General features: G+C 42.1%; 1 protein-coding gene across 1 annotated transcript in view; it reads left to right on the top strand.

Annotated features, from left to right (window-relative positions):
• Positions 1-803: 803 nt before the first annotated feature.
• The window catches only part of LOC114549810 (protein FAM19A5), a 157,610-nt gene continuing 141,435 nt past the window's right edge, over positions 804-16,978 (top strand). Inside the window, exon 1 of the mRNA XM_028570059.1 lies at positions 804-1,150. Coding sequence (XP_028425860.1) covers positions 1,039-1,150 — 112 coding nt within the window. The 5' untranslated portion in view covers positions 804-1,038. The remainder of the gene's footprint in view (positions 1,151-16,978) is intronic.

The following is a 16,978-nucleotide window of genomic DNA, read 5'->3' as shown; positions in this document are numbered from 1 at the left end:
AAACATGCATGCTTGAAAAATATATGATTGTAACTGAAAAACGCACCTTTGCTGCATAATTTGAAAAAAAGTCACCTTATGTGCATGTGTGAATTAGGCTATGTGTCCCCTACTGAAGGAATATCGATAAAAAATTTTTTTTTTTAAATCAATAAAATCATATTAAGCCTTGATTCACACTGAATTTGTGATGTAAGACGATTCATTTCGTGTACAGCATCGAGCTGTTTCGATATCACTGTAAACCTCGACCTCAAGTGGCGTATTTCTGACGTAATATTGATTATCTGAATGTTTCACTTTGGAAAAAAAAAAATCACTTGGAGTCGCACAGTGCGCACTTTTCTCCGTTCCTTTCTCTGACAGTCTCTCTGTCTCTACCCATCCGTTCTCCATTCCCTCCTGCAAGCATGCTGTGATCCTCCTCTACTTCGTTCCCAAACCGAGAGCTTAAAGGACTCCCCCCTTTCCCCCCCCTTTTTTTCGACCAACTCTCCTTCATCCACCCAGGCGTTTACTCGGCGGATTTTATTGGACCGCGTCTATTTTTCAACCCGGTCTTTGGGCTTTGCCGTCGGGGCTCGTGAGGCTGGAGAGAATCGAGAAAACCTACCACAGGTGAAAGGAGGCTTTACGACGCTGCGGTATAGATGATTGAACACTTTGAGCATTAACTCAACGGCACCAGCGCACCGCGCGTCCTTTTACTAAAAAAATATAGGAAATTTGAGGTGAACACACTTTGGGACAACTAAAGGGACGTTTACCAACTTGTGTTTCTGGACGAATAGAAAGGGAAAAAAACTGCGTTCATTTCCTAACTGAGATTCCTATGGAATATGTGACCTTTTCTTTTGCGCACCTGCAATCCGAGGAGCAAGGCGTTGCTTTTCTATCAGTTGCTCCATCCTGACATGTCTTTTTTGTGTGGAATTACACGCGGAGATATGAGCATTGTGAGAGGCCGAGCTGGGTTGTGAGATTACCATCTTTTACTTGTTATTCGTCTCGTCAAAGAGGAAGTGCTCAGTTTGTTCAATGGCTTCAGTGTCAAGGTTGGCAAGACGCAAAGATGCCAGTCGCTGGCCGAGAATGTCGTCAACTTTCTGGGCTGTGGTGCTTCTGACAGCGCTGCTGGTTCTCTACTGCGGTAAGTCCCGGCGCTCAATTATTGATCACACTTACCAGCATTTGACCACAAACGCTGGTGCGCAGTGGGTGACCGTGTCATTGTGTGTGTGTGTGTGTGGGGGGGGATATGGGATGCGCGCTTTGACAACACAATTATGAGACTCGTCTTGGCATTCGCTCTTAGCGTATTGATCTCACTAGTGTCATTTTTCTTTCTTAACAGGTATCGGAAAAACACGCACTCGCAGCTCCGCGCACACAAACACACGCACTCCCTCAATCATTTTACATTCTGCTGTCACTCATGCAAACAGACAGGCATGAGAGAGCAAGGCCGTAAATTAGAGATAAATATGTCTTATTGTCTGGCGAAAACACTTTCTTTGGACAGGAGGTTGAACTCCAGTGTCCCAGAGGCCTAATTAAGTCTCTTGTGGTTCCCGTCAACACACACACACACACACACACACACACACACACACTCTCTCTCTCTCTCTCTCTCTCTCTCTCTCTCTCTCTCTCTCTCTCTCTCTCTCTCACACACACACACACAGACCCAACATACACACACATCTCTGTCCTGAGGGCTGAGTTACTGTCAGGCTCACTTACTGAGGTCAGACAGTCATGCATCTGTCATATTGTCTCTGGACTAAATGGTTGCAGGAGATAACGAATACACATGAGACATACAGTATAAAAGAAACAGATTTTCTTATCCATGAAAAAAACTCTTTTAGTTGGACAAACAGTAAGTCTTACTCCAGGCGGTAATCAACTATTGTCTTGGCATAACCTTATTAGGCAAATTTATGCAAACACACACACACACACACACACACACACACACACACACACACACACACACACACACATGCATGGTCACACAATCCCACTCTCTCTCGCTAAAAGGCTACTTCTCCAGCTGAGGATGCCTTTTCATTTCTTGTTCCCTGGCACCCTCACACCTTCTCTCCTTCTCGCTTCCTTTCTCTGACTCACTTTTAAGGAGCTATCCAGCTGGCACCCTGTGCTCCAGTCTGCCATTTGTGGAGAAAAAAAATGGAGGCTATGTGCAATAGCCATAATAAGCCCATTTAAAAGAAAAAAAAGAAGCTATGTCATTAGCCGCTGAGCTAATGATTTATATAATTGTCTTTTTAGAGAGATTGACAGATGGTTATTTCTTAAGTTTTCCTTAAAGCCTCCACTGTGGCCCTTGCTCCCTTTCCTTATTTTTTTTCTTCAATGGACAGAAGATTGAGTTTGCTTTGTAATCATACAGGCCCCAGGTTAATCAGCGAGGGGGAGAGAGGGTTGGTTTATAGGAGCGAAAGCTTCAGGATAGGGGGTCTTTTTCTTCTTTTATGGTGCCTTCGGCCATGTCGATTGATCTACTGCTTGCGTCCAATCAATTGCGCTTGGATGTTTGTTTCAGTCAGCAATCTTTGAGCCCAACCCCAAGGACCTGAACCTCCTGCCCACAACACCTCCCCCTTCTGAAATTTAGCAATCTGAGCAGTAGTGATTCTTTGATTTCTCTTTTATAATCTCTTCACCCCATACTGCTCAGAATTGTTTGGTCCCTTAGTTTGAAGTGCTATTTGTGCAATGCTAAACTAAAGCCAGAGAGACTTCTTGCTTTTTCCTCTTGGCTTCTCTTTCTTGTATTTCTTTCCTTTTTAGATTTTTCTTTTTTCTCCACTTGTGGTCTTTTTGGCAGATACATTTCCAATCTGCACTTGCAGCTGAGACGATTTCAATGCTTTCTCTCTTTAGTTTTTCCATTTAGTTTGACCTTCCTCATCAGGGCTTTCTTTCTGTTTTGTCCTTTTTTATATATTTATCTCACCCTCTCCTCTACTCTGTTCTTGTGTCCTTCGATGTCCTGGGAGGCTGTCCGGTCCAGTTTCCCACATGTTTTTTAAAATGTTTTTGTTATCTTTATCTCCATGTAATACTCAAATTCCTTTTTATTCTATTCTCCTCTTTTTCTCTGTTGCACTTGTTCTTGCATTATCTTCCTCTTTTTCCCATTTATTTCAAATCTTATCATTTTTTGGGTCTCTTTTCTGGTGCAGGTCTGAGCTGAGCTGACCGCTGCACGTCATACTGAGTTCTCTTCTCTCAGCAGTTTTTTTTTTCCACCCCTCTGTTGTCATCTCTTGTCCTCTCTCCCGTTCCACTGGTGACCTCTTCTCTTACCTTCTCCTTTAGACTTGCTTATGTTTGTTTCATGACATTAGCATTCTCAAATCCAAGAAATTATGCCAGATATTTGTGTGTGTGTATGTATGTATGTATGTATGTATGTGTATATATATATATATATATATATATATATATATATATATATATATATATATATATAAAGGCTGCAACTAAGGCTTATTTTCATTATTGATTTATCTGCAAGTAATTATATTGTCTATAAAACTGAGCTCTAGAAAAGAAATTCTATAGAGCTCAACGTGATGTCATCAAATGTCTTGGTTTTTTCTAAAACTCAAAGGTGTTCAATACTATAATGTTGGACAAGGAAAAGCAGCCAATTCTCCCATTTCAGAAGCTGGAACTGTTGTCAATGTGTCATTTCTGTTTGAAAAATGTGAAAAATAGTTGCTGATTAATTTCCTGGCGAAAGACTTATTGATAAATATTTGCCTGTATTTCTTCACACAATAGTATTGCATTTGCATATATTATATACATACATATTACAGTTTTTAGTTAAAAGAAATGTTTTCATGGAAATTGTAATCTTCCTTGGCCATCAATACATGTTTTATTCAATTCTAATAATATGTATACGTGGAGGAAACCTGTTTATGCTATATATATATATATTGGGAAATGGTCCAGAATATGCACAGCCTCTCAATCTGTACCATACATTTGGGTGTTTTTATGCAAATCCAAACTAGTAACATACATTTTGTTTTAGTGCATTGTAATATACACTTGTGACTCGTCTGGATGACTCCTGTCCCTGAGGTGTTGGAGTCTGAGTGACAGAATGAAATACTGTACAAATTGTAGATATTTACATGCATGGTGTGTACTGTATAGCTATTGTTTGTACCAAGGGCAGTTTTGCTTTGCAGTACTGTTGTGTGTGTTGTGCAGCCAGGGGGGGGGGGAATTGAGGGGAGCTCTGTGATTATGGCTATGACTCATATGGTGCCTGTCACCTAGAATCAACATCCAACTTCACACAATCTGCCGTCCTCACTCAGGCCCTTCTCACAGGGAGAGATTTAAGAGGCGAGAGAGAGAGATGTGATGGAGGGAGAGAGGGATGGAGAGAGGGATAGGAATAGTGGCATTGAAAGAGGTGAGAGCAGGGGGTGGCTTGATATGCTCGCTAATGCCTTGATAAGAAAAGGGAGAGGTGTGGGGAGAAGAAAGGGAGGAAAAGAGGTCCGGGAGAGGTAGGGACTAATGAAAAGGAGATTTGTAGGATAGAAGAGAGAGAGAAAGAGGTAGAGAAAGGAGATGAGTAAATGAAAGCCAAGCCCTGCTGAGGGTGAAGAAGCGAGCACGGTGGAGAGGGAGCAAGAGGAAATAAAGTGGGAAACAAAAGTGAAAAGATTCAGGAAGAAGGAGACAAACAGTGCAGGGAGAGAAAGATAATTGGCAACAGCTCAACAATTTTTATTTAATTTATTCTCATTGGCTTTTAACCCAGCGTGAGAGTTTTTCTTATCCTTGGTTTCATTGTTTATCTCCGTGTATATCAGCCCCTGTGTTTTTGTTTATGTAATGTATTTATTTAATATTTTTGTATATAATATTGTGTCTCTGTTACTGTAATCCTTTTTTCCTTTTCGACTGTGCAGCACTTTGGCTCAACTGTTGTTTTTAAAAGTTGGATTGGATTGGAACAATTTAACCGCTCATACCGTGCTGGAAACTGTAATCACACGAGAATGCCTCAGTACCCTCTGATTAAATTACAAAAGAAGAAATAAAAGCCTTGTATTGTGTGCACTAGCTCCCTCCTCTGGAAGCTCTCAGCTATGCATTTGTTTGCCAACGGTGCTATTATGTATTCATGAGGCTGTCGTCGGGCATATGAGCTCAGGGGAAGGCGAAGACAGAGCCACAGGGCTAGCTAATCAGTATGCTAATCTTAGCTTGGGATGGCTAAGGAATGTAGCCACGACTGGGTTCCTGGTTTGAACTGCGAACAGACAGAAAGGGAAAGAGATGAGAGAAGAGAGAGTTACAAGCAGTAAAGGAAAATGGGAAAAGGAGGTGGTGGAAGTGCTAGAGAAAAAGAAAGGAGAGAGAGATCATGTACCACATCATGTACCACTCCTTTCTCATAGCAACCATCAGCATCAAACGTGGTAATTGCTGATTCATTCCAGCCTTCAACGTAATCCAATATGTCTATATACACACACCTGACTGCGCAGACAGGTACAAGCACTTAAACATATACATAAGAGATATTAATGAAGTTGAACACAACATCAAAGCAGGCACACAGGTCACACCGATGCACACGCATGAGCACAACTGCATCAAACCAGTTATTCAGGGTCATGCTGACAACAAATGCAAACCCCTGATCTACTTGCACATACATGAACATCACCCAGATTTTATGGATGCACAAAGGTCGCACGCACGCACGCACGCACGCACGCACGCACGCACGCACAAGCACACATTCCACTGTTGTCAGTGACAAAAGCTCTCTGCTGCTGCTTAAAGCCGTCCCCGCTCGGTGTCTCAGTGTGGTCTTCTGTGTTTCCTTCTACCTGTTTGTTTATGAATCGCTGTAGTTCTGCGGCTGAATCGATGGATTGTTGACTGTTGACTGAACCCCAGCTCGGGGGCATCATTGGAGAAAAGATGGTGTGACGCGCCCAGGCATCCCACCTTGTCGCCCGAAGAGCTCAAAGCACATAATCACACATACATCAGGCTAGTGATACAACAGGCACACAGGGCAGGACCTTGCACATTTGGTGCCCGAGGCAAGCTTCCCCTGGCGCTAATTTAAGCATGACATTATATTGTTTAAAAGAGAACATCCCTGAGAAAATAAGGCCTATACAGTAGCTAAAAATCTTTATCATATATTGACACATTGAACTGAAGAAATGATATAACAATATTAACATAAATGTGTATTATCAATATTTCATTCATTTCCATATGTTAAATGTAGCTATTCTATTAAGTTATTAAGCATTTGCATTTGGTGCATTTTGACTAGGGGTGGAAACATTTACACATTTTTGTAAACGATTACAAGTCCATTTTTGTTCAATATTACCAATTATTTTTAATTTCGATTGTAGGACCATATCTGCGATTGCTTAGCAACAGTTAGTGATTTCCACGGTTTGTCTATTTTCCAATCCTAAATTGGACAGCATTCCCTGACACTTCTTTTTTATTCCAACCCAGAATAAATGCACACACACGCACCTTTTAACAGGTTTAGTGTGAGATAACGGTAGCGTAGTGCTCAGCTGAGCTAATGCTAACCTTATACCACACTCACTGTCTATAGCTCGCTACACTACACCAAAACTAGTCTAACTTTGTTTACTCAAATTTAAATTTCATGGCACAATGAAAATTATGCAAATTACAGTTGAATTTGCCCTTTATATGTTTTGCTCTGAATGACAGTTTTGACTGAATGGCAATAACATTCATGTTGTAAGCAACTGCCACAATTACATGATGCTAGCATGACAAAATGCAAAGCTACCTCAAAATTGCATACCTTTCTTCACAGCACGCTTCTCGTCTGCTTCTTTATTCTTCACTTTGTTCTGCGCCCCAGGTGGCTTTTGCCTTTTCATTTCCTTGCTCTCCGTACACTCCCCTCCACTAAACCGATCAATGATCTAGCATGTTCTGACTGTGACGATCACTAACAGATGAACCACCTATAGAAGGCGCCACCCCTGCGTGCACACACCCCTACAATTGGAGATGTCTAATTCACCAGCCGAGAAAGGGGACTTGGCTGACCTCGAAAAACTCAAGAACTTGTAGGTGAATGCACGGACATGTTTGAATATCTTATCTTATTTTCAGCATAGCCTCGAGCCTGTTCCTCTGCAGAGAGGGAGACGGACAGAGGAGCTGCTGTCAGGAAGCAGCAGAAAGGGCTACCGATGGCCTGGGGACGTAAATTCATAAAGGGAGTCAACTTGTTGAGTTTTCCACGAAAAAGATATGAGCCACATTATGGACACCCGAAAATGGGTCCAGAGACCACATCCGTGTTTGAACAACTTTTTAGGAGGCCGCGTTGCAAAACTTAAAAACTATGATGAGTGTCATTGGGGAGGGGGGGTATTTGCTGTTATTGCGTAATGAGCGTGCCACAGATGGGAAAACATCAAGTTTGGTAAGGCAAGGAGGGAATATTACAAATTTTGCGACTCACGGTATGAAATATTGAGCAGCGATGGGATCTTTTTTAGTGTGTGCAGGGACGCATTGACATTAAATGGGCGATGGCAGGGTGGCCACAGGCGATGTGTTTTTTTTCTGTGCAGCCTGCACTCATGTGTCAACCCGTTGCTGCTCCTCTTTGTCTGGAAGTGAGTGAATTATACAATTTAGATTTAAGGGAATGCTTGTTGATAGGGATCTTCAGGCATACGGTTGCTGCTCTTGGCCCCTTCTGTGAGGCAGCAGGCATGCATCATCCCATAAGTTTTGCAAATGTGTTGATGTTCACACGCTTTGGACTGTGGAAAGGCAAATACATAAAACCGGGGGCCCCTTTTTTTTCTTTTACAGTGAAATACTGCGAAATTTAGTAGATTGCTTCATTTCTGAAAAGGCATTTCCCATTTCTTTTTTTACAGCGCACATCTGTTTTACTGCATACAGACTTTGCTGTTTCAATTTGAGCAAACTTCATGCTGGCGGTGTGGCTCTATGGTTGACAATGCCGGTCTCTCAGCGTGTTGGTCGGTCCAGACAGAAAGATGTTAACAACTATGCATGGGTTGTATAGACATTAATCTTGCCCAAAGGATGTATCTTACTGGCTTTGGTAGTCACCTGACTTTTCCTTTAGTGCCACCAGCAGGTTGGTACATTCGCTTTTTTAAGAAAATTTCTCAACAATGCATGGATGGTAGAGCTGGGCAATATATCGATATTATATCGATATCATGATATGAGACTAGATATTGTCTTAGATCCACATTACTGATGATTATTTATCAAAGATCTCATTATATAAATATTTTGTGAAAGCACCAATAGTCAACACTACAATTTTGTTAGGAAGGTATTTGGTCAAAAATATCGTGATATTTGATTTTCTCCATATCGCCCGGCCCTAATGGATGGTTGACCATGAAATTTGGTGCAGACATTCCTGCATATCTCCGGATGAATTGTAAAAACTTTGGTGGTCCCTTCACTTTCATCATATTAATATCTCTAATACTTTGGTTTATGACCAAATACCTAAAAAAAATAATGACGTTCCCATCAGCCTTAGCTTTACCTTGTGTTTAATGAAATAGTAGAGGTGGAAATCACAAATCAGTTTGGTGAATCCAATCATTTTGTTAAGTTCAAAGTAGAGCTGTTAAAATGAAAGTGATAATAACGAGTTAATGCAAATATCTTTTAACGGAACTAAAAAATGTTGACGCACAATTAACGCATGCACAGTCTGTGATTTGGGCCTCGGGCAGTACTGCAGTTTGGGAAATCAGGAAGCATTGCAGCAGTATTGTTGTAGATCCATGCGTTGTGGATGGCTACATGCAGGTGATCACCAAATTTGCCATCTGCCACCTGGAATGCTGCTGCGGCGGACTAAAGTGCATCTCCAGTCTGATCTACGAGGAGACCCGCGGTGTGCTGAAGGTGTTCCGTGAACATGATTCGATGACCGCCATGGACGTGGTGTATGCCCTGTACGGCTTCGGAAGTTAAACCTTTTAAGACCCCGTCCCCTGGCAGCAATAGAGGCGGGGATGTATACTGTTATGTTACTCTTTCACCGCCTTAAAACAGACTGATAAGTCTGATTGCTGGTCACATGATTGGCAAGCACAATGTGACGTCAGGTTGTGTTTCTCCAAAAACTGAATTTGTTTATTGCCGGTGTGCCTGATCCTGTGTGAATGCGGCTTCAAATAGCAGCTAGCATGGCTGTAGTCTTGTTCCATAATGGCCCACAGTTATATTGAAGATAAGCAGCTACTAAAAACCCTAAAAAGAACGCTTTTGATTTACATGGAAACATAGAAATCAAACTGAGTTATTTTGAAATGAAGAGAACTGTGCATTGTTCTCTGCAGCCTCTCACTGAATCAATAAATGCTGGCCTTTAAGTTGACAAGCCTAATACACACAACACTTATAAATGCAATCAATTACAGCCTCAATCATTTCGACATTACCACTTGTGTGTGTGTGTGTGTGTGAGTGTGGGTGTGTGTGTGTGGAAAAACATTCCTAATAAAAGAAGGATGTAATTTAATTCGTTGGGGCAAAGAACATGGATAGTATGCGCACACACATGTGCAGGTAATTCCATACACAAACCGTCCTGGCTAAAAGACAGTAGCAAGAATAGCAGGCTGTTTGCTATAGCTACAGTAAATCCTACAAGTCAGCATCATGGCTGTGTTTTGCAGTTTTGTTATTATAGCCTCATCTTGTAGTGAAACAGCACACAGCTTGTTCCTCCCCAGCTGCTCCACGGTCTCAGAACAGTTAACAGCTACAACAGTTAGTGCACTTGTTTACACTGATGCAGTAAAAGTTGCATTAAAGCTGCTTCTTTGTCTCACTGCTTGTATTTTTTTTTCATCACTTCATCTCCCCCTCTGTTGTTGTTTCTCTCACAGTTCCTGGGTTTTAAGTCGTTTCCGCCTGCACCGTGGTAAACACCCTCTTGCGTTAAAACAAACGTGGATGCCATTATAGCTTGCTAATATGCTGTGACATTTACTTAATGTGAGAACAAATTGTGAAATGTTTGTAGTTTGCAGTTAGGCAAAGTATCGCCGTAGCTGCCTCCATGGCTAATTGCACCTTAAATGCTCCATGTACCATCGCTAATTAATTTGGTGTCAATGTGACTTTAATTACCGTTAAAACGGCATGTATAATATTTACATATATTGTTAGTGGTGTATGACTGCAGGGCTCAACATGTCGCAGTCAAAGAAGGGCATTGTTTGTGTAAATCAGCTCCAGGATTTTGTTATTAAAAAGAAAGTACAAACACAGAATTTAAGGTTCAAGGGCCTCATTCGGAGCCTTGACAAAGAAACCGTAATTAATGGTATGTTTTTGAGACCCAACCTGTAAATTATGTAAGACGCTTATTTGTGTCGGAATCCGGACAGAGTGGTGTGCTCCAGCCTCAAGAGGGTTCATGGATGTGCACTTGTGCATGTTTTGCCTAGGGCCAGTAAGTCCATTCAGAGAGAGATGCTAAAGCTACTCCCTCCTTTATTACTGCAAAAAGCAATTGCTTGGAAGAAAATGCCAGAATGGTGCTTTGAATTCCTTGAGGGGCCCATCACTGAGACGCAGCCCACGGAGCTGAGACAGCTAGCATCTGGAGCAAAGACATGGCGGTAAAGTGGAGAGAGAAAAGGGGGGAGGTGGAGAGAGGGAAAGAGGGAGTTGGATGGAGGAGAGGCAATGAGAACGAGAGAGCAGGAGAGGGAAGAGAGACAGACGGGCAGAGAGCACAGGGAGGCAGAGAAATGGTGAGTGCGAGACAGAGCAAGGGGTTGACGAGGGAACAGTAGAAAGAGCTTGGGAGAGAGAAAAAAAAAGGACGGCGCAGGCAATGAGATAAAAGACAGACAGACAAGAACACTCAGCCGGTCCACCAATTGACAGCCGGTTGGGGAATAAAGTCAGCTAACACAATGAAGCAGTCGGCAGACAGACTCGCCGCGGAGTAGCCGAGAGGCTCTCCGAAGTAGAAACAAATATTACATTAGAAGAGACAGAAGTCATTTGTCACAGTGGGAAGCCTGAGAGGTAGTTAAGCTGCAGAATATAGGGACCAACGGCCTGGTTGATGCATGTCGCCACAAGGAGGAAATTGTGCTGAAGTCAACTCCGTTCAATCTGGTGTCCTTCAATGACTCCAGCACTTAACAAGATAACGCCGGCACAAAGTTTCGCCAGCCCAACTCTTAAGAACTTGTTATGGGACCTTGAGGGCCTCCCCTCATTCCCTCCCTCGATCCCTTTCTCCCTCATTTTCTCCTCCCTTCTCTCCCTTCCTGCCAGCTTGTCAGCAGCACCACCTCCACATCAAGGCCCGGTGACATACATGCTGACAGCCACGATTCAATGTTAATGTTTCTGGAAGATAAATCTGCTGGACATTTATAGCCTAAATGACAGCTGCACTCTGCTTGCACTCATGTCAGAGACAGTTGAGATTCTGAAACCATTTCAAGGATTGTCAGAGACAGTCAGTCAGTCAGTCAGTCACCTGGGGTCTCATTTATAAACGTGGCGTACGCACAAAACGGGGCTGAAAATGTGCGTACGCCACTTCCCACGCAAAGGTTGTGATTTATGAAAAACAACTTGACAGGAGAGTGTGCGGTACTGTGTGATAATTGTTCCATAAACACCTCCAACTCAAATCTTAAATAAAAATTTGTTCTTAATATTTAATTGGTGCTGTCTCACCGTCACATTGTCCGCTACGGAGAGCAGGAGGAGGAGATGGCCCGACTTCATGGTTCAGTTCATGTTCCATGGCGGATTGCTATTATGACGGCGGATTTGCCTGGCGCACGCCAGCGGGAGCTGTCCGGGATGCAGCAAAGTAATAAATGCCCGTCTTGACCGAGTGGCGACGTTGCTGCGGCCTCCCCCCACTCCATCTCCGTCCACCCGCTCCATCGGGAGCACATCGCGCATTATGCCACTCCCGGACCATATTCCGCCGGAGTGTCCAATCCTGCCGTGGTTCAACACCACGTCTCCTTAAGTCCTCTAATATTTCCTCATTTATGTCATCAACACATCCATGATTCATGGAAATGTTGTGTAAAACACAACAAGCCACAAAGATTGCTGCGACTTTTTGAGGACTGTACTGTAAAGTGCCTCCTCATCTATCCAAACACCTGAAGCACATTTTCAGTAATATTTTTCTTTGTAATTATGTATGGTTTGCAAAAATGGGAATGGCTGCCTCCGTTTAGATGAGAGAAGTGTATGTGCGTTGTGCACACGCTACATTATGGCCAAGCATGCGCCCCTAAAATAGCATCTGAATAACGCGCCACTGACTTTAGACCAGGTTTTTCCTGGTCAGTGGCGGAATTGTTTTCTGAAACTGCAAAATAGCACCAGGGAACGTTTGTGCTGGAACACGCCTCCTCTTTTCGCTGAACCGCCCACGGGAGCGCAAATACATTCCCTAATTTACCGACGTGCGTCTGTGGAGGGAAACGTCCGCTGTGCGTCGGGTGCAAAATAGGAATGATACATGCGTCGGTGTACAAAGACAATAACACTGAGTGCTAGATAGGGCCCTTAATGTCCTCGTTATCAGTCCGAACTTTAATACTGTTCGTGACAAAACCTGCATGAAGGTCCTCCACTCTGGGGGCAACCGGCTATTTCCTGAGGGAAATGGCAGACAGTGTTTTTTTATATATTATTATTATATATAATCTTTATCACTAAGCTTGTTTGGATATAATATATACTGTAGTTCTGTTAAATCTAGGTCTGGTATATCGAAGCTGTCCCCGAGTGCCGTAATGCCTGCCGTTTTGGACGGTATTATTAATATCCGTAGTCCATAGATCAGGTTTCCCTACACTGTGCGAGAACAGGCCAAAATTATAATTCAAGTTGCAGCAATTCCTGAACGTCCGAGAAGTTTTTTGTTTTTTCTCCTACTTCTCGTCATCATGAATCGGCGACGAAAGAACAACTGCCAGGGTCATTGACATACTTATCAGCATTCATGGGGTGCTTTTTTTTTTTTTTTTTTTTGTGCCGTACGCCATTTTTGGCTTTTGGACGTACGTACACTTTTAGTAAGGATCCTACGCACAGTTTTATAAATGAGACCCCTGTTCAGTCAGTCAGTATGCTTTTGGCCTTGTGCCACAAGGTGCATTACCTGGCTTTCAATATGAAATGTGCTTTATTAAAATTGCCAAAATAGAATGGTCATGACAACAAAAGCATCAATTTTGTTTTCTCTCACCCATTCTCTCCTTCTTTTTCTCTTTCCTTTCCCTCTCTTTCTCCCCAAGTTAAGCTGCTGACACTCTCCGTGATTGATATGGAAATTACAATGCGCTTGCCCTCATTTATCTTGCACTATTGCTTGTTGCTGCCCCAACAACGACTTCGGGATGCAGAAACGATGAACTGATTTGTGGCTGCTGTTGTAAAGAGCAAAAGGGATATACTGTAAAGATTTGATTTGAGATCCTGCATAGCCCAGAGGATGAGGAAGGTGTTCTGCTTTAATCGAAAAAAACAACACTCTGCCTGCGAACGGCGGTTCTACATTGAATGTAGACGAGACCCCCCAAAAAAACAAAAAAAACAGTTATATTTATTATAACATTTGTTGTCATTTGTTGATGACTTGAACAAATGACAAATGACTTGAAAAGACCAAAGCTGTCTCTTAATACTTTCCAACATTCCTAAGCCCATTTATTTCTACTGAAAACGTCAATCAAAAGGTTAAGGAATTTTTTTTAAAATGTTCAAGTCAGTCTTAAAACAATCTGTAGTAAATGAATGCACCTTGACTTACATATTTACATGCTAGCTGTAGTATGTATAGTATGACCTGTGTACTACTAGCTAATCACTTCCTGTCACCATGCTGCTCATTGATGTGTTTTTGGAGGAAGAAGATTTATCAGGCTGTGGTTTGGGTCTTTAATGGGATTTATTGATTACAAAATAAAGACTATCACCAGCCTTAACCTTTAATCGATTAGTTTTAGTTTTTTAAAGACAGAAAATACAGATTACTTTGTTGCTGCTGCATTATGACATCACAATCCCTATATTTGACTACAATATCCCTAAAAGCATGTTTTTGGTGTATTTCAATATGGGGTAATACTCAGGTGTCCACTTGTATGTAAATTATGTGAAAATGTACCCCAGCACAAGCGACGTCCCAAACTGGACACATCTGAGAGTAACTTTTTCCATGTAAAATGTGAATATTTCAATGGATATTCCAAATATAGCCTATTTAAGACTTAGCTTATAATGAACTATGTGGGGAGCTAATTCTCTGCTATAGTAGGACACAGACACACACACACACACACACACACACACGCATCCCGGGCCCGCGGCCGCGTGCATCGCTCCTCCTTGTGAATCCTAAATAGAGTGCCGGGCTGCAAAGCTGGATGGCATCGTAGGGTGTCCGGCGCCGGTGCCGGACTGGAGCAAAGGCCACTATAGGAGCCGTTAGCGGACCGGCCTGGGAGTGCACCATCCCTTTACCGGTATTAAATCACTGTTCTTTATTATCAACGTTTCATTCCTTTGAAAACATTTGGCAGAGCAGCATTGTTTGTTTTTTTACCAAGTTGGATTGCTTTCGTGAACTTCTACTATCTAGCCTACTTTTAGTTCTCAACACAGAGTCTGTTTCAGCCCCCCTCCCCTTTCCCCTTCTTACAATTTTCCAATTCCCCACACAGTGAAATGATAGATAATAGATAACCTAATCGTGGTGCAGAGGATTTATTTTTATTTTTTTAAGTTTTTTTTTATTGCATTTTCTGTTTTTTCAAAGTAGTTGAGCTACTCCACAGTGTCTCCATGCACTCCCTGTTAACTAATGGGGAATCACTGACATGTTTGTTATAGTATAAATATATGTTAGTGTAATTATAGTATAAAATACTCACCAGCTGTACAAGGCCATCAGTTAAAAAGCTTTTTCTACCATACAAAATGATTAGTTCCTCTTTTAATACATATGTTGTATTATTTAGGCTTATGTTCATCATTTACATTCATAACTCCACTAACTAATCCAACAGATGGATGGAACATAAGTGGAAAAGTTCATGAGAAATGTGGCAGGGTAGTCTATAATTAGCAACAAGTTTAGTATGGCATCGAAGCTTAAAAACTCAGTAAAGTCACTTGTGCAAGTTTCCTTTGCAATGAGGATGTTGGAGGAGAAATTAAAATTAAAAATCCTTGAACTGGATAAGCCTGATCTCGCACTACAGCAGCAGAAAAGCGAACTGCTATGACAGAAAACACTGGAGGATGCTGCCGCCTTGGAAGGAGACGAGGCAGTCAGATGAAGTAAGTATCTGAGCTAAAATATTACAGTTTTAGCTTCTATCAGAGCTATAACACATTCCCGCTACAAGATTCTATCTCAATTTGATAGATGGATTGTGTTTACTTTTTAAATTTGAACTGCGTTGATGTGAGTAAATGCAACAGACGTACTGTACGAGTCAAAGTTTCATTCCAATTCATGCCAACAGTTTATCATGTGTGTAGGCAGACACCTTCAGTGCCTGTAGTCCCGCAAGTCATCAGACACAACTAGTTCTACTGCTGGCAAAAAAAAAATTGAACGAACAACTCTTTTTTTACTGCTGCTTTATTTAAGTTTGGTATGTACAAGCTCTGCACTGGGATGTATTGCTTCCAGGAAATAGCCACTGCCTGGAATTACACTGACAAAAGGTCTTGCTTTTTCTCACCCACTCTGGTTTTATGTATTATCAAACTAACTGGCAGCGAACAAGGTGGAAACAACTTCAACAGTGCTACAATCTCACTCAAGTACTGTGTGACCAAATGTAACTCACTTTAAGCAGTCCAGGCAGCAGCGCTACAAACCCGTATAGTATACTCTTCTCGACCTGCTTTGACTCAGCTGCTCGTGATACAAGTTCCTGTACATACTCGCTGCCCTTGACACTTCCCGCACACATTCCGAACTACTGCCTGTATGCCAGAGAATGACAAAGAATAAAGAAGATACAGCTTGGGGGATTTGGGGCTTGCCAGACTCTTTCATGTCCCGGTATCAGACAGTAGCTTAGTGCTTTTTAGCCTGTTCCAGGCAGCCTGAGTTAAGACGAGACTCACTGCTGCAGTTTTGTAGTGTGTTTTCGTGTTGGGTACTGATTTAAATACTTTTAATTGTGTTTTTAATTGCTACTGTCATGAGGCAACAGGCATACATGTTGGGTTTTTGTAGCCACACAAGCAGCATGGCTGGTAAGGTCAGCCAGTCAGCCAACAACTTTGGTCACTATCACGACTGTAGACTGTTGGTCTTGGTTTTTTTATTGGACAACTATTTACAAGTAGAATCAACACGATTGTCACAGTATGTAAAATAAAACCCCTTCCATGATTTTATAAGTCAACAACTAAATATTTTTGGAGGGACAGTGAAGCCCATGCAAGTGCTTGAATGTGGAATATATTTAAAGGACTAGTATATACTGAGGAAAAATAACACTTTTCGGCACTAACTGGTTGTTGGTTGGGGGTCTGTCCTGGAAAAGGCGGTGAAGATGATCCCCGTCTGCTCTTTTTCTCTTTACTCTTCTGACACATTCTGAGGGAGAGAATATCAACAGTAGTGATAGACCGATTATCCGCCCTGGCTGATTATTGGGCCGTTTCTTTGGCAGTTTGCAGATTATCTGTATCGGCATTTCATTTGCCTGATAAGTTAATTCATTAAAAAGTGCGCTACTTTGGATCGGCTACAGCTCTGTGTCTGTCCCTCTGCTTCGGTTTCACTCACTGAGTCTGACTTAATGTCCCACCCTCAACACTATCTGACTATCTTTTACTGTGTATTATGTTC

The sequence above is a fragment of the Perca flavescens genome, chromosome 23 (assembly GCF_004354835.1).
Source record: "Perca flavescens isolate YP-PL-M2 chromosome 23, PFLA_1.0, whole genome shotgun sequence".
Classification (NCBI taxonomy): domain Eukaryota; kingdom Metazoa; phylum Chordata; class Actinopteri; order Perciformes; family Percidae; genus Perca; species Perca flavescens.
This window is presented reverse-complemented; position numbering and strand designations above follow the sequence as displayed.